We start from the raw sequence: 25545 nt of genomic DNA on the forward strand, positions 1-25545 counted from the left end.
AATTAAAACAACCAACCAACCAGTACAGGAACAATAATTGAAAAGTTCAGTTGGGAAGAGTAAAAATACAAAACAAACAAGCTTCCTAGCCTTCTCTTCCAAGCCCTAGCAGGTTCAAGTAGGACCAGCTCCCTCACTGCTATCTTTGCTAGCAGTTTCAGCTGGACTCCACCCTGCTGGTGTTCCAGTCTTCCAGCTCACACAAGGCTCAGCAGCACTCACAGAGCTCTTGTCTCCCTCCGATCTCCCCCCGCCCCCGCACTCCTAGTTGTTCAACCCTCCTTTTTATCCAGTTCCAAAGGGATAAATCAACCAGTCAAGGAGTTTTCCCCCTCAGGCAGCCAGTACCTTCTGTTTCTGCCTGGAGACAACCAATCACAACATATTGTAACTTTCCCTCCATAAGTCTACAGTCAACAACTTTTACCTCAGACTTGGCCTTACCTCTTTTACCTTAGAGGTTGCTACCTTTAACCCCTGCAGTGCAGAGCCTGGAGTAGACACAAAACAAACTAAAGAAACCATAACACATAATGGGAAGAAGTTATTCCTTCACACTTTGTTTTTTTGTTCTAAATGAGGTAACTTTTAATTGCGTCACAGTTGATGTGGTTGAAACGTGGTACATCCTGGAAGTCTTTTGAAATCTGGATGCAGCTCTTCCTGATCTTGCTATGTATATGTGACATGCAAAATATTCATATATCCATTTCTCATGCATGGTGGCTTCCCTACATGGGTTCCCAACGTAGCACTGTCCAAAGACAGTCAAAATGAATAGAAAAAATGAAGATGTGTAATGAATCCTCATAGGGATTCACTGAGGAAAAGTTATTATACACCAAAGAATCCAAACACTTGAAAAATAGTGACCACAGATTTTGCTCCATAACTCCACTTCTACAAGGCCTAGAGCTTAGCTTTTTTACAAAAAATGAAAGCTTGGAATCTGGGGAAATTAATAGGAGGAATCCAAATCTTGAATCAATTCTAATCGAATCTGGCACTATTCGATTTAGACCCAAATCACCTGAATCAGCTAGATTTGTACCTGAATCGATTCACACATCCCTAACCTTTTCACACAATGTATAATCAACCTATGGAAATCTCTGCCACAAGATGTGGTGACAACCAACAGCCTGGATTGCTTTAAGAGAGTTTTAGATAAATTCATGGAGGACAGGTCTATCAATGGCTACTAGTCTGAGGGCTATAGGTCACCTCCAGCCTCAGAAGCAATATGCCTCTAAATACCAATTGCAGGGGAGTAGCAGTAGGAGAGAGGGCATGCCCTCAGTTCTTGTCTGTGGGCTTTCCAGAGACATCTGGTGGGCCACAGTGTAAAGCAGTGTACAGGCTTCAAGGCCTACTCGGAGGTCTCTCTGGAAGTCCCATCAGCTGAGAGGCAGGGAGAGAAAGCTCTGTAGTTTGCAGGCCTTGCCGATCCTAGGCCTTGCCGATCAGCCGGAGCTGGAGGCAAGTGGCTGAGGGGCCCTGGGGCTGGGCAGGTGGGCAGTGGGGTGGGGTTGGCAGGAACTGGCGTGGCACCCCCACCTCAGTGGCGCCTAGGGCACGTGCCCTGCCTGCCCCCCCCCCAGTTCCGCCTATGCACAGCCTTGAGGTTATCTGAGGGAGTGGTAAGGTATGAGGCTACAACTGTAATTAAGAATGGAAGATGAAAACTAATGTGCTCGGCTTTTTGCCAGTCACTTGGCATTGTTGAAAACATGCCTGTGTCCCATGATTCCATTGACATTGTCAAGAGACAGCATAATCTGTATCCCCTTCTCTCTAGCTCAGCAAAGGAAATTATCCTTGATATAGAAGCTATGGAATCAGATTATGTACACCGTTGTTGGGTACCCTGCACATGGCAGGGCAAAACTGTAATCCACTATACTGCAGGAATTTAATTCCAAGTAGGCCCAAAATATTTCACTTCCAGCTAGTAGGTGGATATTGGAGGTGGAAATGATATGCCTAGTTTCAAGTCATCCAAGAGATACTGAGGACAATGGGACTACTCATGGGTATATGTATATTTTGCATTTTAATGGCAAAACTCCCATTAAATTTCAGATATTCATCAAACGTATCATTACAAAATATCTTTGCTGCACAAGCTATACAGAACCCATTGCTGTCACAGGCATTATATAAATCGATTTCCATTTCAAATACATCAGAACTCTGGGGCAACTTTATCATTACAAAGACCTGAGATAAATGTGACATTATTTTAGGTTGTTTTTCATTGATTTTGATGTCTTCAAAACCAAACTCATAGGCATGATAATTAACAGTTTGATAATATGTAATAAGCAGGAGTTGTGGGGCTATATGTGTATATGTCCATGTTTGGCACAATCATGTTCTGAGGCATCCTCTCTAATAAAACGCTTGGTGTCCGTCCGTGGACGGACACCAAGCGTGCGTTCGTGCCTGGCCTGTTCTGGGCATGCGCGAAGCGCATGGCCAAAACAGGGCAAGGGAGGCACGAAAGGCAGGACCCGGCGGCCATCTTGGGCGGCCAGAAGTGGCCGCCCCGAAGAAGCCGGAGAAGCGGTGGCGGGGGAAACTGACCGAGGCAGCGGCAGAGCCGCCGCCTCGGCTGAAAGAGACAGAGGTCGGGGGCGGAGCGGAGGCCATGCAACTTTTAAAAAAATCGCTCCCGCGGCCGACGCCGCCGACCGCCCACGCACCCTCCCAGCTGCCGAGTCCCCCTTACCCTGGCCGACTGCTGTCGGCCGAAGACAGCCCTTAATTTAAGAGGCAGAGAGGAGCTCGCAAGCAGAGCTCCTCTCCGTGCAAAGCCTCTTGCCGAACTGCCGCTTTGGGCGCTTGCCCTTGCGCCCAAAGCGGCAGTTCGGCAAGAGGCTTTGCACGGAGAGGAGCTCTGCTTGCGAGCTCCTCTCTGCCTCTTAAATTAAGGACTTCCTTCGGCCGACAGCAGCCGGCCAGGGTAAGGGGGACTCGGCAGCTGGGAGGGTGCGTGGGCGGTCGGCTGCGGAAGCAATTTTAAAAAAAGTTACATGGCCTCCGCTCCGCCCCCGGTCCCGGCCTCCGTCTCCCCAGCCTGGCGGGGGCAAGTCCCTGGGCCGATTTGGCCCTTAAAGGTAGGGCGGGGGACACAAAGGAGCTGGGAGGGCAGCCGGACGGCGGAGGGAGGGGGAATGGCGGCGGGGGGCCAGGAGTGCCGTTACTAGCGCCCGTTATTCAATGGGCCAAAATTCACTTGTTCAGTATAATTGACTCAAGTGTGAGGAATGGAGGCACTGCTTTGGAGTGGCTTCAGTCCTTTCTTATGGGGAGGATCCAGAAGGTGGTGCTGGGAGACTACTACTTGACTCCTTAGCATTGATCTGTGGGGTCCGGGAGGGTTCAGTTTTGTCTCCCATGCTGTTTAACATCTGTATGAAACTGCTGGGAGACGTTTCATCCAGGGACTTGGACTGAGTTGTCAGCAATATGCAGACGACTCTCTCTCTCTCTCTCTCCTTAACATGTGATGCTAAGGAGGCAGTGATGTTCTGAATTGGGGGCTGGAGGCAGAGATGGGCTGGATGTGGCCTAGTAAACTGAAATTTAATCCAGACAGGATGGAGGTGCTGTTAGTCAGTAGGAGAGCCAATCAGGATGAAGGGATTTGTCTGGTTCCGGATGGAGTTGCATTCCCCTTGAAAGAGCAAGTGCACAGCTTGGGAGTACTGCTGTACCCAACTCTACGTTTGGATGCTCAGGTGGAGGTGATGGCCAAAAGTGCCTTTGCACAGCTTTGGCTAGTGTGCCAGCTGCATCCCTTTCTCGAGAAGACCGGTCTGGCCACAGTTACCCATGCCTTAGTCACGTCGCTGCTAGATTACTGTAAAACACTCTATGTGGGACTGCCCTTGAAGAATATTCAGAAACTGCAGCTAGTGCAAAATGCGGCAGCTAGGATTTTATCCAGAGCTGCCCATTGGGACCATATTACGTCCATTCTGAAAGAGCTGCCCTGGCTACCAATTTTGTTTCTGGGTCCAGTTCAAGGTGCTGGTTTTGACCCTTGATGGTTTGGGCCCTGGATCTCTGAAGGACCACTTGCTCTCAAGGGTTTCTGCCTGCTTGACAAGATCATCGGAGGGGCTCTACTCTGCATGCCAACTGTGAGGGAGGCTTGGCTGTCAAGCATGTGGGACAAGGTCTTCTTGGTCATTACCCTCAGGCTTTGGAATGCTCTCCCAGTTGCCATCCACTTCTCAGTCGCCATCACAATTTTTCGAAAACAAGTAGAAATGTGACTCTTCCAATACCACAGTAAGCTTTTCAGATTTCAGATGGGTAATGTATTCTAATGTATTCTTGACTGACATATTTCAGCATCCATGCACATTTCGATACTGGGGTAAGCTTTTTGTATGGGTAACATTTTCCAATGTACAGGACTATAATTTCTCATTACTCTTTAAGATTTTAGTATTTTTCAGTAGTGTTTTTGGATGGACTGGGTCATAATTTTTCATTACACTTGTCAGATTTCAGTTTCTCCCCATGCTCATTCAAGCTTTTTAGATGGGTAATGTTTTATGATAGACAAGACTGAATTTTTTTATTAACCTGCCAGATTTCTGTACTGAGGTAAACTTTTCTGTTTGGTGTTGTTTTAGGATGTACTATACCATACATTTTCATTACTCTGTCAGATTCCCATACCAAGGTAAACTTTTCTGATGGGTACTGTTTTCTGATGCACTGGACTCTAACTTTTCATAAACCTGTCAGATTTAAATATTGGGATACATTTTTCTGATGGGTAATGTTTTCTAATGGACTGGACCATAATTTTCATTGCTCTGTCAGGGTAAGGGCAATGGAGAGACTGAGCATGCTCTTTTCTTGCCCGCTCTCCAGGCATTTCACAACACTTTAAATTTGCCTTAATAAACACATATTTCTTTTTAAAAACATATTAAAATAAATACATATTTCAGAGCTATTTGGGTGCCAAATAACACAAGCAACAACATCTGATGCTTTGCTATCCTAATTTACATATTATGTAATTTACATATTATGTAAATTATCTGGCAAATAATTTGCATACTATGAAATTATTTTGTGAATACTTTGCATGTTATGCAAATTAACTGAGGCACTGTTCAGTTTACTTGTGTCTGCTCTGGACATCTACCACAACAGTTGGTAAGGATCTTTCTACCTGACCATTTCATGCAGCATTAAACACTATATTCCTACACTTTCTATTATATCTGTTCAGTTTTTAATCTTGTGTGATTACCATGGCTGTGTGCAGTAATGTCATGGATTTTTCACCAACTGCAGACTGCCATATTTTCCAGTACCCAAATATGCTATTTATTGGGGAAGTTACCCAATTAAATCTAACTAGCTGGGCCGGGCGCAGAGCATCTGCACCTCTAGTTTACCACAACCATTTTTTCTCTTCCTCTCCCACCCACCTGCCGCTGCTTATTTTCCTGGCCGCCTGCCGTCCTGCCGGCTGCCTCCGCCCACTGGCTGGCCACCTCCCGCCAGCCGCCGCCTGCCTTCGCTGTTTTCTCCCCCGTCTGCATCGATATCCAGGCAGCTGCTTGCAAAATATTGTGAGAGCTGCCACACATGGGATTAATGACAGGTATGCCTTAGACAAAACTGATACTAGGAATCAAGGCTTTCAGTATGCTTAAGCCTTGTCACCATTTACATCCTGAAATGTAACACATAAAATGTAACACCAAAACAACTCATTTTGATTTAGAATACTTTAATGTCATTCACCCATAGCAAAACTTGAAAACTGTTACATAAAAATAACCCCCAACAACAGAACTCAAAAACATGGATTATGAACACCTAAGTACTCTTGAGAAGTGTACTTAATACTGTTTATTTTATTTTTATATTTATATAATTTATAATTTTATATTGATATAATTTATTTATCCAATTTCTACACCCCAAACTCATGTCTCTGGGCTGTTGAATATACTGAAGGAAATACAGCCTATTAGCAAACTCCCTGTCCTTTTCCCTGTGCAGAGGGGAGGGAGAATTAGGGATGTGCACGAATTGTCTTGGGCACCGGCGGGGGTAGTACTTTAAGGGCGGGGTAGGGTGTACTCACCCCCCCGCCGCGTTCTCCCACCAGTGCTCTGTAAATTTCAAGCCCCTCGGGGCGACAGCGTTCCTCCCTGCCACCCCGTTCCCCCCGTCGGCCGGAAGTGGCCGGAAGTGGCGAGAGCGCAGGGAGGAACGCTGCCGCCCCGAGGGGCTTGAAATTTACAGAGCGCCGGCGGGGAAAACGCAGGGGGGGGTGAGTACACCCTCCCCCACCCTTAAAGTACTACCCCCGCCGGTGCTGAAACACCGAAAACCGCCCCAGTGCCGAAACGTTTCAGAGGCTTTTACAATGGCCTCCGAAACGTTTCGGGCACATGCCTAGGGAGAATACATGGTGACTTACAACAAAAAATACATATGGAAAATACATGAGCACTGCACTGCTTGACATATTAATAGCAGCAATAGAATAAAATGTACTGAGCTTTTCAATTAAGTTTGCAATCTTATACCCACTTTCCTGGGATAAATTTTCATTAAAACTAATGGAGTAGGCATGTATATCGGATTGCAATACAGGAAGTTAGAAAGCTGTGGGGAAAGCGTAACAAATTACAATTTGTCCCTGTATTTGGGCCAACTTGGACTCCACTATTTCTGCAAAGTCTATGAAGGGGGTGTCCAGCAATCCCTCTTGCAATATTAGATTGGATCAGTTTCAATCTGATTCCTGAGGATGTGGACAAGCTGCTTGGGGCAGTGTGGCCTACCACTTGTTCTCTGGACCCTTGCCTGACTTGGCTGCTTTTATCTAGCACGGAGATTGTTGGAGGTGGCCTAAATATCATAAATACATCACTGAGGGTGGGTAGGTTGCCTTCTTGTTTGAAGGAGGCAATTGTTAGGCCGCTGCTTAAGAAGCCTACCATAGATCCTTTAGTGATGGATAGTTATAGGCAGTCTCCAATCTCCCTTGGTTGGGCAAGGTGATTGAGGGTGGTGGCTGACCAGCTTCAGGCAGTTTTGGAGGGAACTGATTATCTAGTCTCATTTCAAACTGGCTTTAGAGGGGCTATGGGGTTGAGTCCGCCTTGGTCAGCCTGATGGATGACCTTTAAGGGGAATTGACAGAGGGAGTGTGACTCGGGTCTTTTTTGGCTCTCTTGGCGGCGTTTGGTACCCTCGACCATGGTATCCTTCTGGATCACCTGGGGTAATTGGGGATAGGAGGCACTGCTTTGCAGTGGTTCCTCTCCTATCTCTCAGGCAGATTCCAGATGGTGGAGCTTGGTGACAGTTCCTCTTTAAAACAGGAGCTATTATATGGAGTCCCTCAGGGCTCCATTCTATCACCAATGCTTTTTAATACCTATGTGAAACCGCTGGGTGAGATCAACAGATTTGGTTCAGGGTGTTATCAGTATGTTGATGACACCCAAATCTACATCTCTTCATCATGAGGAAATGGAATACATTCCCTAAATGCCTGCCTACAGGCAGTAATGGGCTGGATGAGGGGTAGCAAATTGAAACTGAATCCAAGCAAGATGGAGGTGCTCATTGTAGGGCTCAATTCCTGTGCTGGATGGGGTTACACTCTCCAGGAAGGAACAGGTGCTGTACGCAGCTTGGGGGTACTCCTGGACCCAGGCCTCACCCTAATATCTCAGGTGGAGGCTATGGCCAGGAGTGCTTTCTGTGAGCTTTGGCTGATTCGAGAGCTGTGTCTATTCCTTGAAGAGGATGACCTCAAAATAGTGGTGCATGAGCTGTTAACCTCCAGGCTTGACTACTGCAATGCACTCTACATGGTGCTCCTTTTGTACGTAGTTCAGAAACTTCAGTTAGTTCAAAGTGTGGGAGCCAGATTGGTCTCAGGGGCAACCCGGAGAGACCATATTATGCCTGTTTTAAAACAGTTACACTGGCTGCCTATATGTTTCCATGCAAAATACAAAGTGATGGTTATTACCGTTAAAACCCTGAACGGCTTGGGTCCAGCCTGTCTTAGAGAGCACCTTCTTCTGTATGTTCCCCATCGCAGGTTAAGGTAATCTGGAGAGGTCCGTCCCCAGTTACCACCAGTATGTCTGGTGGCAACTCAGAACTGGGCCTTTTCTATGGCTTCTCCTGCCCTATGGAATGCACTCCCAGCAGAAATCTGTAGTTTGAGTTCATTGTTGGCTTTCAGGAAAACCCTTAAAACCTATCTGTTTGGCCTAGCCTTCAGCGTTTTTAAATTGTTTTAACTTTTTAAATTGTTAATGTTTTTATGCTGTTTTTAAATTGTTCTGTAATGATTGTTTTAAAACAGATTTTATGGTCTTTATATTGTTTCATAATGATAGTTTTTAAGGGGATTGATTTGTGGGTTTTGTTTTTGTTGTTGTGCACAGTCCAGAGCTGTTTGGATAAGGCAATAGATAAATAAATAATAAATACAATGCCGGTAATTAGTACTTGCTTTATCCTTTCGATGTAAATTAAAAGCAGCCTGCCTCCAGGCAACTCCTGCTTAAAAAAACCAAAACAAAACAACAAAACCTTTCAGCCTAGCTCGTCAGAAAATAGTGACTGCTTTCCTAACTGGAAAGGAGTTTTGCTCCTAACTCCACTTCTGGAAGGGCTAAAACTTAGCTTAAAATGAAGAAGTGGAAAGAAAGCTGGGAATCCAGGTGAAATTCCCAGCTATTCCAGGGATTTGGCAACTCTAGCACAGAGCATAGGAGAGAACACCTAGCTTCACCTAGCTCTCTGTTGGTTCCACCTTCATAGGTGCTGTATTACAATATTAGAGGCTTTAAAAAGCATATGTAATTCTTCTTGGGGAAATATTATTAAGTTTAATTATCAAAAGGAAGGCTGTGTGCCCAGGCGGCGAAGCCCCAAATATTTTAAGTACCTAGCAATGCCTCTGTTGTTTAGTATTGTGCCTCTATGAGTAGAAGGAAACTGACCCTGTGAAAATGGGTAAGATGCTGCCCCCTTCCTCTCTCCCCACTTCTTCATCCACATTTGACATTTACTTAACAGAAGTATCTTCTGAGATTCTGCTTATTTGTGTGAGCACAACTTGCACTGCACCACTGTAAATGCACTAAATCCCTATATGCCTGCCTACAGACATATTGCCTATTTACACTGGTACGGTGTAATCCGTCCAGTGTAATCCGTCCGTCCTTCCTTCCCGCTCGCGGTGACTCAATCCCTGGCTTGAACCCACCGCCCCGCTTCCAGTGTAAATAGGCAATATGTACAACTGTCCCATCTAGTTCTCTATATCCCCGATGAAAGATAAAATCGAGACATGGTGAAAGTGGCCCGAAGGAATGAACAAGTACACATGACGGAGTTCCGAAAAAAAGAAATAACCCATCCATATTTATCACGGAAGAGTAGTAATGTAACGTTAGAGAGCTGTGTCCTATTCTGCACAAAAGGTCGGGCGGGGTGCTTGGTTCGCGTTGCAATAGCCACTATGTAGCGATGAGGTTTCTGCTTTCTTGGGCACCGTGTGCGATAGATCTGTGACTGAAAGCTTTGGAGCGGGGGTGTTTTGCCTTGTGCTGTTGTAACCACAGATGGGGGACTTCTGTTACTGGTCTTATGATGGAGTACTCGTTGTAGAGAAACAGGCAGCCCCCAAGAGACTAATAGGAAAGGTCTTAGGAAAGCACGGAGGGAGTTTCTCCGACAATGGCCACATCAGAGAAAACTCTGTGGAGCTGCGTGTGGAGCGAGCTTGGCTAACACATCCCGAAAGGCGGGAAATCTTATCCCGCGCCCACCTCCACGGCTCCGGCTCGCTCGCTGCTGTGGTCCCGCCATCCATCGGCGCGCGCTGCCACCCCAGCCGCTCTGTCCCGCGAGGTGAAAGAGGATCGCCGCCGCCTCCCCTCTTTTCTTTCGATAATTAATGACATAATCGCTCTCTCGCTCCGTCCGTCCTTCCTTCCCGCTCGCGGTGACTCAATCCCTGGCTTGAACCCACCGCCCCGCTTCTCCTCCCCCGCACATCTTTTCACTTCTTTCGCCGCCCCCCAACACTCCCACACCTCGACCCCCTCAGAGTCGCCTCAGACAACCAAGGGGCGGGGCTTCCTGGCGGAGGATGTCGTCGTCAGAGGCAGCAGCGAAGGGAAACGGGGAGGGAGGAGGGAGGTGTGGCCTCAGAGGGTGACAGCCGCGGGGCGGGGCCCAGGGAGCTTGTCAGCGCGAGGCCAGGCCGTTTGGTTCATCAGTGAGTGGAGGAGTGCGCGCGGGACTGAGCGAGTGGCTGCAGCAACCGCGAGCTTCGGAATCCAGAGGAAGCACCAGCGAGAGGGCAGGAGCTGAAGAGAAGGAGAGCCCCCGCAGCCGCCGCCAAGCGAGGAGCGGCCTGGGCCGGCGGCGAGGAAAAAGGAGGGGGGGGGAAGGAAGGAAGGAAAGAAGGCGGGCGCCTGTGCGAGGGGCTACGTGAGGGCAGCCGGCGAGTGGGTGGGGCCTCGCTCGCTGTATCTTCGCCGCCGCGGCTGCTGGTTGGAGGAAGCCTCTTCCTTCTTCTCTCTCCTCCGCCCGCTGACGACCCCTTGCGCTTCTCCCTTCCCTGTGACCCGGCGGGGATGGCGGTGCTGGATCTGGCCCTGGAGGGACTCGCCATCTTCGGGCTCAGCCTCTTCGTGATGCTGTGGCTCATGCACTTCATGTCCATCATCTACACGTAAGTGAGGCCGCTCAGCCTGCTACCCCACCCTGACCCCCGCCCTCACACAACACACACACACACACACACAGGTGAGAAGGAAATGGGGGCGAGTCTCCTCCCCCTCTTCATCAGCTTCCCTGCTTTTTGGCCCTATTGCCCTCTGGCCCTCTGTGGGAGCTTTTAGGTGAGGCACCTGCCTTGCCTTGCCTTGCCCCACCCACAGCCCAGATAAGGTACGAATGCTGGCCCATTGCACCCAGAGGCTGACGCAGGCATGCCCCCCCCCATTGCCTCACCAGGCTTGTGTTTGTACACTGCCCTTCCTTCCTCCCCCGTGCCACCCTAACCAACAAGCACGCATATATATATACATACCAGCCAGCTTTCTGTCCTCCAGCCCCGCTACAGCCTCTGTACTGCACCGATTAACCTGCCCTCATGCTTAGTGTGGCTGCGAGCAAGGTGTCCAACCATGGTAAACACACCCTTTGCGAACAGACAGAAGGAACGAGTTGTGAAGCACTTTGCTCAGTGCTATAGCATTGATGATGATGGTAATGATCCTTGCTCCCCTCCCAACTTGTTTGTCATCTCATTCTGATGTTGTAATGCACATTTTTGGACCTGTCCCTTACAGCTTTCATCCAGATGTCTGGATAGTCCAGTACACTGCATCTTTCCTTCACTGGAATATTATTATTTTTATTGATTGATTGATTTGATTTGATTTGATTTGATTTCTATACCGCCCTTCCAAAAATGGCTCAGAGCAGTTTACACAGAGAAATAATAAATAAATAAAATGAATCCCTGTCCCCAAAGGGCTCACAATCTAAAAAGAATCATCAGATAGACCCCAGCAACAGTAACTGGAGGTACTGTGCTGTGGGTGGATAGGGCCAGTTATTCTCTCCCTGCTAAATAAAGAGAATCACCACATTAAAAGGTGCCTCTTTGCCAAGTTAGCAAGGGACAGGGTGTGTGTGTGGTTAGGGATCACAAACCTGAGCATAACATTGCAGCAAGGCTTATTCTTATGTGAATCTTGAACCGATGCTAAACTGTGTATGCTAAACTGTGTATGATCTTTACGTACTCACCTTTCATACATATGGGAGCCCATGTACTCTGTATTATATACCATCAGAACTCAACCTTAAGTCTGCCCCCCACCAATAATATATTGATGCATACACTGTTGTGCTATTTTATTTACTTTTTTTATCCGGTCCTTCCTCCAAGGAGCTTGGGATGGTGCACACATACCTCTCATCTTTGAAGTAAGGACTTTAGCTGGCTGATTACTTGTTTTTCCTTAGATTAGTATTTAGATTAATATTGCAGTGGGTATATGTTCCTCAGACAAAAATATAAAACTGCGTAATACAGAGTGAAGTGTACAAGGCATAGTGACATGATTACTACAGTTGTTTTTAAATCTTCAGTGGATTCATTGTGGGTGCTTTTAAGGAGACGCAGGTATCTGTGTCTTCTGGAACACAGGAATATGTTATCCTGATGTTCCTGCTTCAGTTTGTGCCAACAACATTTGACATGATGCATATGATTTTAAAGTAGGATAAAACATTACATACGTCTGGGTTTTGTTATAATGGATGGGAAAGTAAATGTTTGTTGAAATAATGATATTAAGCTCTTGGGAAGAGAGAAGATTTTCTAGGTAAGGTGTGTGTGCTCTTTGTCCTCTGGTACAGTGACTGTTGTTTGCTGCACAGTGCGTATGCAGACCTACCTGAAGTGGGGAGAGTGGATGCCCAGGGCCCCTCATGCTATAGCACAGCAACAGAAACGCTTCTGATTCTGGTGGGTTGAAACAGTAATGATTCATCATGAGGTGGGGGGAAACTCTGAGAAGGTGAAGGTATGTAGGAAAAAGAATTGAGAGCGCGACCACTCTTTGGTACAGTGTTTTTCCTCTTAAGAAATCTGGCTTCTCACTTATGCTGATCGCTGATAACTTCCTGAGTTACAAAGAACACAATGCAGAGTGTGATGAAACTAACTCAATGTCGGTAGACTTCTCTTTTTTTAAAAAAGTGTCATTTTGGTATCTTATTTAGAAACATTTCTATATGTACACGTTTACAAGAGAGAGGCAATAGTCTTATAACTTATCATATCAGTTGATAAGTGATTATGAAATACAGCTTTCCTACCACGATTCATTGTCATGAATCCTCCCAAGCATAGGTGTAGTACACCACACTCCTCTGCATCCTGTTGTCTTAACTATTCTGTCATAGCAGAATACTTCCTACTTGTAGAATAAAAACTGTCAAGCAATTTTGCATATTGGAAAAATGCTCTGAAAGACAGTAAGACTATAGTTGTAAAATGACTGTAGAGTGCCATTTAAGACTTTTAGACTAAACAATTTATGTTAACATACAGACAAAAGGAAATAATTCCTTCTCCTGTTAGTATTTATGTTAAACATAGCAGACTAAGTTATTACACTTTGAAAAGAAAAACCCCTTCAGATATCTTTGGGACCCAGTAGCATGCAATACGTGAATAAGGCCTTATTTCCACTACAGAAATAGGCATGAGTTGTCAAATCATCCACCACACAAGTGAGCATGCTGCTTGCTCCTCTCAGAGCTGCATGTTTGAGGTTTCATTGAGTGCTCTTTTTTAAAAAACATTTTATATCCCGCTCTTCCTCCAAGGAGCCCAGAGTGGTGTACTACATACTTAAGTTTTCTCTTCACAACAACCCTGTGAAGTAGGTTAGGCTAAGAGAGAAGTGACTAGCTCAGAGTCTATGTCTATAGCACAGACTTTTGTCTATATAGCAACTTAAGCCATACATGGTTGTTATACGAGGCACGTAACTACTAGCATGATAGGTGGACTGATTGTGCAAGATAGGAAAATAAGCATATACATGAGTATATATATATGCTGTTGTATGCCTGAGTATCTGTGTCCACCTTTTGTCTCTAATAATTGGCTTTCAAGAAATGTTAGCACTGTGGTCCTGTCAGACAGCAGTTTCATTGCAGAGTTTGTCATATGGCTTAAAATCAAACAAAGCTACTCCTACTCCTTTTTTTTTTTAAGTCCACAAAGAAGCAACTTGTGTACAATGTTTCAGGAAACAACTTGTTGCAGTGATGCTTATAGCCAGCTTCAGCCATCATAAAGATTGTATCTAATATGTAACTTGAATAGCGTCTGGATAATTCATAGCATAGCAGCCTGGAATGAGAAAGTAGATCTCTCTCTCTCTCTCATGGAGAGAGAGAGAGAGAGAGAGTTTTTATATTTATATCCCGCTTTTCCTCCAAGGAGCCCAGAGCAGTGTACTACATACTTGAGTTTCTCTTTCACAACAACCCTGTGAAGTAGGTTAGGCTGAGAGAGAAGTGACTGGCCCAGAGTCACCCAACTAGTATCATGGCTGAATGGGGATTTGAACTGGGGTTTCCCCGGTCCTAGTCTGGGGAAACACTCATATCCAATGTATAAGCCATATGGGCCACTTGAGCAAAATGGGTTTGTGCTTTACAGAGAAGTTGGCAACTAATGACTTTGGATGCTTTCTGCATATTTATTGTACAGTAGGCCTATTAGGGTTGTCGTAATCTATATATTTATATGCTTTCAGGTTTGACTTGATTTAAATCACTTCACAGGACTCAATTTTAATGATGTAAATCACTAGTCAGGAAGATTCTGTTTAATCATAATTTTCTAGTAAAAGCACATTGTTGTCTAATATAACTTTAATACATATTCAGAGATGTAGATTTCATTTTTAGAAAGTAGGTACACACTTCTCACAATGCTGTTTCATTTGGGCAACCAGGCCTTGCATTTCTTTGTTGCATTGTTTGCATTTTGCACACATGCCTGTCTTACGCACAAGTACAGGAACTTCACTAAATATTCCCAAGTGCATTCTCTCTTACGGCCTGCTGCCGTTATAGGGGTTTCCCTATAACAATGGAGGATACATTGGGGAAAGGTTCCTCAGGGCTGTATGAATATGTTCTGTTCACTTTTGGTTTCACTTTCTTTTCCCCTCCCTTATCCTCCTCTCCCTCGCGTCTATACCATCCCCCCAAATCCTCTTGACCTTCTTTGTCTTTGCACTTTTAGAGGCGTATGTGTAAGGGCTTGACAGTGTGCCTGTATGTGCTGTTTGTATACCACCTGCAGAATAAGATTGGCCAGGTCTGTTATCTCTCATCTGCATATATTGTTGTTAACAGGTTCATATAATAAGAAGTCATGTTTAATATTCATGATGTCTTTGAGCTAGATTCTTTTTTATGATGAATAAAATAAAATCTGATTTTTTTGACTTTTTAATAAAACCATCTATTTTTATCAACTCTGTGTCCTTTCCACTCACTTAATAAAACACTCATACTAAGTAAACTAGAGTATACTTAAGTGGGCAAAAATATGGCATATAACTACTAGCAAACAGCAAGTTATTCAGGATTTAAGATCCTGCCAACCAAGCCAGTTTGTTGTAAACCACCCAGAGACATGGGTTTTGTGCAGTATGTTGTACAAATATACTAGATAGATAAATAATAAAATGTCTTGGCATCAAACAAGAAGTTACTTTAAGTGCAGCTCTGGATGCTGTACTCCTTTTTTTTTTTTTTTTTTTGTAAAATGCATGTACCCGGGCATGCAAACCAGACTGGAACAATGGTAGGTGGGGTAAGGGGGGACTTTAACACTTTGCCCTCTGTGACCTCAATTCAAAACACAGCTTGTGTGCATGCAATTTCTTTTGGCTGGTTGGTGCCAGTGGAATTTTCCCCCAATGGAAATAGCATTTGTGGGGGTTCACAATCTGGATCTGGGCTGTGGTGGGGAAAGAATCTAAAGTACCCCTATCCCTGGTCCACGGTTCCAATTTGTTTTGCATGTCTCCATCTGCACTGTTTATAAAGAAAAAGAAAACTGCAGGATCATTAGATGCATTTAAAATAGCTTCTAGTTTAACTCTTGGTCTGGTGGCTAAAGGTCGTGGGGGAAAGAGACCAACTTTATATTTGGGGGCAGCAAGTTCTATAGGCTTGGGATCATGATAGGGAATATACTTTCCTGTGTGCCAGCCAATCATATCTCCAATGGTGATGTGATACAGAGCGGAGTATCTGTATCATTTTATTCCAATTACCTAAGTGGATCGGCAGAATAATTTAAATGAAGTAATCGGCATTTGTAATTGGTCAGGAAGCCCATGTGGCTGTTAGGCCTGTGCTGTAGCATGGCTGAATCTAAATAATTTGCACCACCCCCTTGGTACTAGGAGATAGCAGTTGCCTCTGTGCATTACTGTGTGAGGGCTCCTTTATGGACAGCGAAGTCACATACTACCCTAGTGATGGCTGGGGATGGTGTGTGCAGCCTGGCAATGGTATGGACTGGAAATTCTGAGGAGGGGGTTGTCCTTTCAAGCGCTTATCCCAAATTGTATTTCATCTTATTAGGATTCAACTGTGCCGAAGCACAGGCCTAGTGGGTGGAGTTTTATGGTTCAAACAGCTGGCTCTGATTAAAACTGTAGCTGCTGCATTTTGGATTAGTTGAAGTTTCTAAAAACTCTTCAAAAGCAGCCCTAAGTGCAGGGAGCTGATCCAGTTAGGGCCTTCATCCTGCTCCCCCCACTGCAAATGCTTTTAGTAGATAGCATAGTAATTTGTTCCCCTGGGCAGTCCCCCCACCACACACACACACACACACACACACACACACACACACACTCACTCGTCTTCCCCCTCTCCCTTCCCCTGAGTAATCCAATCTTTTATTAAGGCATGGGGTTGAAATGGCAAAGAAGTAAACTTAAGTTAGACATTGGAAGGAATGTGATCATGGCCAGATTCTTTTGCTGCAGGAATAGGCACACCTGGTGCATGAGCCTAAACTACACAAAAGCACTCCTGGCCACAGCTGCTACCTGATCATCCAAAAGTACTCCCAAGTCAAAAACCTGATTTTTCAGGTGGAGTGCAACTCTGTCCAAAACAGGGTGTATTACTATCCCAGAATTAGCTCTTACTGACCAGAAGCACACTTATCTTGTCTGGATGATGTATAGTTTTGATCTTGACATCTTACAAGTATCCATGTATTTGAGTCCTTTTAGTTTTAAATTAACATGTTTGAATGAATTGTTTTCTCTTTAAGCAGTGTGATAAGGACTCTGCTTGTTGGCAGCATAAATGCTTATCTGCAAGCCCAGTTTTTAAAAGCATGTTATCTTATACCACAGGATACTGTTCAATTTGAAATAGATTGTTCTTGTATGGAATTCATTCTGTGCTAAGAGGTAGCAAAATTGTACATTGTATGATAAACTAACTGATAATGGCTTGAGTAATGTCTAAATCAAGGCATTCGTGGCAGGTAAACCCAAAAGAAAGCTAAGGACTAAAGCCCTTAACAGATCCTTGGCAGAAGTGGACATGCTGCTTTGCACCAAGGTCTCTTTGTGCACACTGATTAGTATTGTGAGCTCTGCTCATCTGAGGTACAAGGGAGCAGGGATTGAACCCATCTCTCCCCCTTCAAACAAGTGAACATAGATGCTAGAACTGACTACACTGAATGTATGTGGGTGGGTGTGTAAATCTCATCCAGTGCGGATCTCTGTGAGCAAACCCCAACTTCTTTTAAATGAAAAGCAGTCACCAGAGGCTGCAGTCTTAAGTAGAATGTGTTGGGATGGAGTGGTTTTCCTAAAAACTACAGCGGGGATAACTTTGATACTAACCCTACTACAAGATTTGGGGCTGAGGATCACTTACAAACAGTTGAAGCTGAACCCCATATGAACATTACAATTTATAGGTGCAGTGCTCAGTACAGAGCACAAAAAATTGCTAAGAAAATCAGCCAGGATTGTATGAGTGATTTTTGGCTGCTGGGGGGAAATGGCCTGTCAGGAAATGGTTAAGCATACCCATTCCCTCCTCCATGAGGCTCTTCACAGTTGCTTTTAGTGGGGTGAGGGGAATTAGGAAAACATATATACAACTGCATGTAGTCTACGTATGGGTTGCTCTTACACTTTCTATTTATATTTGTTACTGTACAGTCAGTGTTGTGGGGTAACAGTTATTAATACCAAAAAGAGTGGATGTCCATATACATCTACAAGTGATCACTTATTTAAAGTATTTGAAAATAGGCTTAAGAATGGATCAAAATGTCAGAATGGCCTTTCTTTGAGTAGAACTCTGTACTAATTTCTAAGAGTTGGGAAAGACGATGGCTTTCTTCCGTGATTTATCATAATGTGCAGCTAGGCACACTTGTGCCATGTGAAATACATTTTTTTGTTCAGTTGGGCATGAGGTTTAATAGGAGTTAGACTGTTTCTTAAAAATAAATAGACGACTAAAAGGAAAAATACTATTTTCCCTTTTAATCTTCATAACCTTACCTAATAGTGTATTACTGGGCTAGTTTACTGATTGGCCAAAGGCATTTATTTGGAACTCTTCATGCAGTACATGTAGATGCACAACCATTGTATAGAAGTCCAAAACAAGCACAGAAAAGAACAATTTCTTATTTTCCTTTCCCTCTTTCCTGCTCTTCTTTCTGGTTACAGAAAGGGCAGCAGGCAGGGGATGGATGGTGTGCTGGTGGCAGTGTGTACTGTAGAATAACAACAAATACACTTAGAATAAACCCTAAGGCAACTGGGTTAAGCTTCCCAAATGTTTTAAAGCGTTTTAAAAATCTTCTTGTAATTAGACATTTGTTACATATTGAAAGAAGTATCCCATCAATAATTAAGCTTTCCTTTTTGTGTATGTGGGGGGTTGGGATTCATAAACCCTTTAATATACCTGTATCACAACTGTGCATATCTAGACAGAGATACTGTATGTTTGTGCATAATCTCTCTCTAAGGTGGAACTTGCAGATAACTCCCTGCTTTTACTCACAGTTACTTTTGAATCCTGCTTAACACAGCTGCTTGTATTGGGCTGCTTGTATAGCCGCCTAATAAGTAGCAATCTAGTAGAAACACACAAGGAATTTTCAGCCCAATTCTAGACTCATGGCATCTGATTTTAAATTGTTGCTCTTGGTGCTTATCCTGTGCAGCACCTGACCACAGAATTGGTTGCACATTTCCCAATGTGGTGGGATGCTTTGTCCGCATTTTGGGAGCTAATCTCTCCTTCTTTATTAGTGCAGTAGCAGCAATGGTGGTAGCTGGCACTGCTAATGCCAGGAAGAAGCTTTTTTTGGTAAAGAGGTGGTGAAGGAAGGTGGCTCTTCTGTAGTCTGCACTACACCATCGTAAGGTTTGGAAATATAGTCCTTCTCACCAACCTAAAGCATTGCTGAAAACCTCTAATACTTAACTGTTTCTAGCTCTTCATTGCCTTTCTGAAACTATGGTTCCTCAACCTAAATTGAGAGCCAACGTTGTATCGTGGTTAGAGTGCTGGACTAGGACTGGGGAGTCCCGAGTTCAAATCCCCATTCAGCCATGAAAACTAGCTGGGTGACTCTGGGCCAGTCACTTCTCTCTCAGCCTAACCTACTTCACAGGGTTGTTGTGAAAGAGAAACTCAAGTATGTAGTACACCGCTCTGGGCTCCTTGGAGGAAGATCGGGATATAATAATAATAATAATTTAATTACTGCACATGAGATCTTACTTGAGATGAATGTAAATAACTTGAGGTGAGTAAACACTACTTCCAGTCCAGGTGACCAACAAAGACAATTATGTGTTGTTTCCTTTGTAAGGGGGTTTCACTACCCTCTTTGCAGAAAAGGGGAAACAACCTGTTGGGCAGGCTTCCTAACAGAGTTCTGTTTTAGAGAGAGCTCTGTTCTGGAGGGGGTTGGTGGAGCTGTGTTTCATTTCCATAAGTGTGAAAGAAATAGTTAAGCAAGGCCTGTCTAGAACATTGTCCCTCAGTTCTAAAGGCTACCTCCTGAACACTTTAGTCTTGAAGGATTTGCCTCTCTTCCTTGTGGATGTTGGGGAGTAGTCCCACATGTTGCCTGCAGAACCGAACTGTTAACACAATGTGCTCACTGGCTGGACTTTTATGCCTTTTCTGTCCTTGTAATGGAAACATCAAAAGGGTGCAGAATGATCCTTTAAGATCCACTTGTTCATCTGACCAGGCAAATAGAGAGGGGCTGACTCTTTTGCTTATTTTTCCATCTCTCTCTCCCTGCTAGAATAAAAAGGGGTGTGGGGGAAAGGACTCCAGCAGGCCTGGATGACTGATTTTTGTGTCTCTGCCTGAGTAAAAGAATGGAAGCCTATACCCAGTCACCACAGCAATGTTCTTCACTAATGTTGGGTGCCCCTCCTTCCTGGATCATAGGGTCTAGTAAGAGGCATATTTCATGTTCTCTTGTACAGTTTCCATATCCTTCTGACAAGGGGAAGAGTATTAGGTTCTGCTCTGGGTGGTTTGGGCTGGGGTGGGGAGGCAAGGTGGGAAGGAATGCCAGTGTGGTGAGGGGAAAGAGTTGTTGGAAGCTCAGTGAATCCGGGAGTGGGAGAACAATTCTCCACTGTTTGCAAGGCTTCAGTAATTTTACTTTTTGGACTTGTTTATATAACTTAGATTATTGGCTTCTTGTATCACAAGATCCTATTATTGGCTGTTCAGGTAGCCATCCACTAGGTTTCCTTAAATCCATCTTTGAAATATTGCTGCTAGTCACTTATTCTCCCCTACTCCCATTTGTACTCAGGGCTTTATTTAAGATGAGGCTTAGTTATTGAAGTTATTAGAACTTCATAGAATGACTTTGAGCATATGCATTGTCTTTTCTTCTCATGGCCAAAGAACCAGAGGTAGCTGCCTCCATGACCCTGGAATTAGGGAGCAGAGTTTCCATGTTCAAGACTGGAGTTTCCAGGTGAATATCAAGTCTTGCACCTTTTAATCATGTGTGCTTGGGGCTAAAGTGCATGTGATGTAGAAGACTTGGGGCCGACTCTCTCAATATCTGTTTTGGGGTTTTTTTTAACACTTTAAAGCAGCTATGTTGGGCTCCAGTTTTGATCACAACAGTGGTCCTGGAGAGGGAATGGTTTTAGCCATTCAGACCTTAAGGAGTGAATTGCCTTAACCCCTGAAACTGATATTAGCTCCAGAGCAGGAAACATGCAGGCATGATAAGGGTACTTATTCCAATGTTGCTATAACCTGTCTGTCCTTCCACTTTCTGTAAGCCACCCCGCCCCCATTAAAAATACCCCAGTGCTAGCAGTGTTGAGTTTTATGATAATTATGACTATTATTATGACAATGTTGGGTTTTATGCTATTATTATTATGCTAGTATGACTTCATTAAAAAAAAACTTGCTATCTTTTTTAACCAATATATTTTAAATTATTACAATAAGCAGGGGGAGGTAAAAGGATTTCCTCCAGAAATTTGCTGTCTGGAGTTAGAAAAAGGGATTGAAAATGGAATGACCCTTTCAGGTTTCACACATGCCTTCCCCCAAATGGGAGCATAGGAAACTGCCTTATATCGCGTCAGACCATTGGTCCATCTAGCTTAGTATTGTCGACTACACTGGCTGGTAGTAGCTCATCTAGGTTTTAGGCAGGAGTATTTCCCAGCCCTACCTGAAGATGCCAGGAATTGAACCTGTGACCTTCTGCATGCAGGGCAGATGCTCTGTCACTGAGCTATGGCCCCATCCCCAACTCACCAGAATATCAGTAGGAAACACAGCATCTTGTGACCAATGTTTTTGAGATGGAGCACAAGTGGCGGAGAACAGGACACAGCATAGAGTCCATTTTAAGGTTTATGTGGAGGTGGTGCGTGCGGCAAAAAACAATTCTGGTCTGCCTGCATTGCTTCTGCAGGTTCACATCCAGCAGATCTGTCCTGGGTTGTGAGGAGTCTGATTCAGGCTCATTCCAATTCTAACCAACCCCCGGGGACTTTGTTCTGCTGCAATGCTTTTAATGGGTTCTTTGCAGACAAAATCTCTTGTATTCGGGCTGACTTGGACTCCACTGTTTCTGCAGAGCCTATTAAGGTGGTGTCCAGCAATCTTTCTTGCAATATTAGATTGGATCAGTTTCAACCTGTGATGCCTGATGACGTGGACAAGCTGCTTGGGGCAGTGCAGCCTACCACTTGTTCTCTGGACCCTTGCCCGACTTGGCTGCTTCTATCTAGTAGGGAAATTGTTGGAGATGGCCTAGTTAATATAGTTAACTCTTCGCTGAGGAACGGCACGATGCCTCCTTATTTGAAGGAGGCAATGATTAGACCACTTCTTAAGAAGATTTCCCTAGATCCTTCAGTGATGCATAGTTATAGGCCTGTCTCCAATCTCCCATGGTTGGGCATGGTGATTGACAGAGTGGTGGCTAACCAGCTTCAGGTAGTTTTGGAGGAAACCAGTTATCTAGACGCATTTCAAACTGGCTTTAGAGCGGGCTATGTGGTTGAGTCTGCCTTGGTCAGCCTGATGGATGACCTTTACCATGGAATCGACAGAGGGAGTGTGACTGTTGGTTCTTTTTAATCTCTCGGTGGCATTTGATATAATTGACCATTGTATTCTTCTGGATCGCCTGGGGGAAATGGGGATAGGAGGCACTGCTTTGCAGTGGTTCCGCTCCTATCTCTCAGGCAGATTCCAGATGGTGGAGTTTTGTGACATTTCCTCTTTAAAATGGGAGCTATTATATGTAGACTCTCAGGGCTCCATTCTGTCACCAATGCTTTTTAACATTTACATGAAACCGCTCGGTGAGATCAACAGGAGATTTGATGCAGGGTGTTATCAGTATCCTGATGACACTCAAATCTATTTCTTCTCATCATCATCATGATGAAATGGAATTCATTCCCTAAACGCCTGCTTATGGGCAGTAATGGGTTGGATGAGGGATAACAAACTGAAGCTGAATCCAAGCAAGACGGAGGTGCTCATTTTGGTGGATTGGAATTTAAGGGATGAATTAGATCTTACTATGCTGGATGGGGTTATACTCCTCTAGAAGGAACAGGTACGCAGCTTGGGAGTACTCTTGGATCCTGGCCTCACCCTAGCATCTCAGGTGGAGCCTATGGCCAGAAGCACATTCTATCAACTTCAGTTGATTCGACAGCTGCGTTCATTCCTTGAAGAGAATAAACTTGAAACAGTGGTGCATGAGCTGGTAACCTCCAGGCTCGACTACTGCAATGCGTTCTACATGGGTCTGCCTTTGTATGGAGTTTGGAAACTTCAGTTTGTTCGAAATGTGGCAGCCAGATTGGTCTCTGGGGCAACCTGGAGAGACCATATTATGCCTGTCTTAAAACAGTTGCACTGCCTGCCGATGTGTTTCCGGGAAAAATACAAAGTGCTGGTTATTACCTTTAAAGCACTGAACGGCTTGGATCCGGGCTACCTTAGAGTGCGCCTTCTTCGGTATGATTTCCATCGCTCGTTGAGGTAATCTGGAGAGGTCCGTCTCCAGTTACCACTGGTACGTCTGGTGGCGACTCGAAACCGGGCCTTTTCTGCAGCTGCTCCTGGCCTATGGAATGCACCCCCGGCAGATATCCACAGTTTAGACTCGCTGTCGGCCTTTAAGAGATCACTAAAAACTTACTTGTTTGGCCTGGCCTTCCAAAGTTTGTAAATTTTTTTTTTAACAGTTTTTAAATTGGTTTTAAATGGTGCTTTTAAATTGTTTTTATTTATATTGTTTTTAGCACTGTGTTTTAAATGGTTTGTGTTTTTAGGTCTTTTTAAATTTGTTGTACACCTCCCAGAGCCTTTGGATGGGACAGTTTATAAATGTAATAAATAAATGTGTTGCAGTCTTAGTCAGTTGTGTTGAGATTTTAAATTTTAAAAAAGCGATATCGACCACAGTATTGGGTAAGCAGTTTTGTCCCTTTACCTCCCCCTTTTTAATTGCTGATGAAGAGAGATTACTTTGCTGGTTAGGGGCTTGGGGCTATTCCCACTGATTCTTCCAGCTTGTCTTCTGGTAAACGTAGCTGATGACAACCACGAATTATATAAACACTCAAATAGAAGTATTTTTGATGCCTTTAGTCTTTTCTAAAGAGGAGTGAGTAGGCTAGTTTAGTACAGATAGCAACCTACCCATTAATATTGGGTACTTTGAAAACTATAGGCAGAATCCATACTAAGTTTCATTGAAATCAGTGGGATATGTTAATGACTAACATGTCTGCTTTATTTCACTGCTACTTGGTCCTTATTAACTTAGCCTGGATCCTGCCCACTGATTTCTTTTAAATGTGTGATTCTATTCTAAATTTGTTGACAATCATTGTTGAGATACTTTCCTTTCACATTTCTCTTGCAGTTTTAGAACTGTAAATCATCACTTTAATCCACTATGTCTCATGGCCTGTCATGCAAGACAAATTTGCTAGTAAGCAGCATTTAACAAAATGTATAACAACAGTATTCTAGTTAGGCAGTGGGAATAGAGTGCAGATAAGATGTGGTCACAAATTTTATTTTAAATTTATTCAACCTCTTCATCTATTCAAGCAGCTCACAAAAAATATAAACTGTAAAATAATAAAAACAAACCCAGTATTAAAGCCATACTTAACTGAAGGAACGTGAAGCAGACATGCACATCTTTTCAAAGCTCCACTTCAGTTTTCAAATGCCTACCCAGGCAAATGAGTCTTCTTTCTAAAATCTGCTTTAGTTCATCCTGGAGCTAATTCCAAAGGAAGCTACTATTGTAAAGGCTATGCTCCTCCCTGATGCAGCCCTGATTGTCTTGGGTATCAGAACTTTAATCAGGGCCTTACCTGATGATTGAAGGCTGTGAAATTGAGCCAGTACTTGTACTAAACAAGCGCTTCCTTCAAATACCTCTTCATTATTTTAAAATGTGAAGTATATTGTGAATATTAATGTGTGTTGCTCAACTGTCATTGTCCTTTATAATTTTCTTTTAAAAAAAGAAAGAAAGAAATCACCACACATTTAGTAAAGTGGGCCAAAATGAAACTTGGAACAAAAATAGTTGATATAATGATCTAATAAAAGTATGACTTGGATATCTGTTTTCTTTTCCATCTGTCTGCACCCAAATAAACAAAAATGTTTCTCTCTTACAGAAGAAAAATATCTGTCCTTGATGGTTTGATTTATTTTCTGTTTCATTTGAGGAAAAATGACAGGTATGCTATGTGAAGGATGGCATGATGGCTACTTTACAGAGTCATTTTAATGGTACTTCTCCATTGTGCTGGGTCATCAGCTGAGTACTACTGTTGCGGAACGGCTTAAAACAATGTCCAGGCAGTTGTGCAGCACTGCTTCCATTGGAAACAATGTAAGTAGTGCTGTGCAGCTGCCCAGAAGCTGTGTTAACTTTTCCACAGCTGCCCTGTCATGCAACACTGTCAGGGCTGCCTTTTGCATTGTGCAGCAGCCCCAGCTGGTCCCTTACACTGATGTGCTGTGCAGAATGTCAGCCAATACTGAGGTGCTACTAGAATGAGTCTTCAAAGAGTCTCAGGCTTGCATGCTCCTCTCTCACCTCACTTGCCTTCCTGGTTTGAGGGAAATTGTAGTTTGTCACTTTGTCCAGTCCAGCAAATCATGGTTTTTGCTCATCATGCAAACTAAGATTAGGAACGGTGGTTTGATTCTACTTCAGATTCTTATTTTCAGGGCAAGCACAGTTACAAGTTTGGAGAAAATGGCAGGTATTCCTTAAACCAGGATTCTCCACGTGGAAGTTGAGGAGGGTGTGTCTCAATTTTATAACATAGGGATGTGCGTGCGCAC

General features: G+C 44.1%; 1 protein-coding gene across 2 annotated transcripts in view; it reads left to right on the plus strand.

Annotated features, from left to right (window-relative positions):
- The first annotated feature begins 561 nt into the window (after positions 1–561).
- Positions 562–25545, plus strand: part of UGCG (UDP-glucose ceramide glucosyltransferase) — a 60842-nt gene continuing 35858 nt past the window's right edge. Inside the window, exon 1 of one of the 2 annotated variants that reach the window (XM_053301048.1) lies at positions 562–581. In XM_053301048.1, coding sequence (XP_053157023.1) covers positions 577–581 — 5 coding nt within the window. In that variant the 5' untranslated portion in view covers positions 562–576. Of the gene's footprint in view, positions 582–10191; positions 10763–25545 lie in introns of those variants that run through there. The other variant, XM_053301047.1, reaches the window with a different exon arrangement.

Source organism: Hemicordylus capensis, chromosome 2 (assembly GCF_027244095.1).
Source record: "Hemicordylus capensis ecotype Gifberg chromosome 2, rHemCap1.1.pri, whole genome shotgun sequence".
NCBI lineage: Eukaryota > Metazoa > Chordata > Lepidosauria > Squamata > Cordylidae > Hemicordylus > Hemicordylus capensis.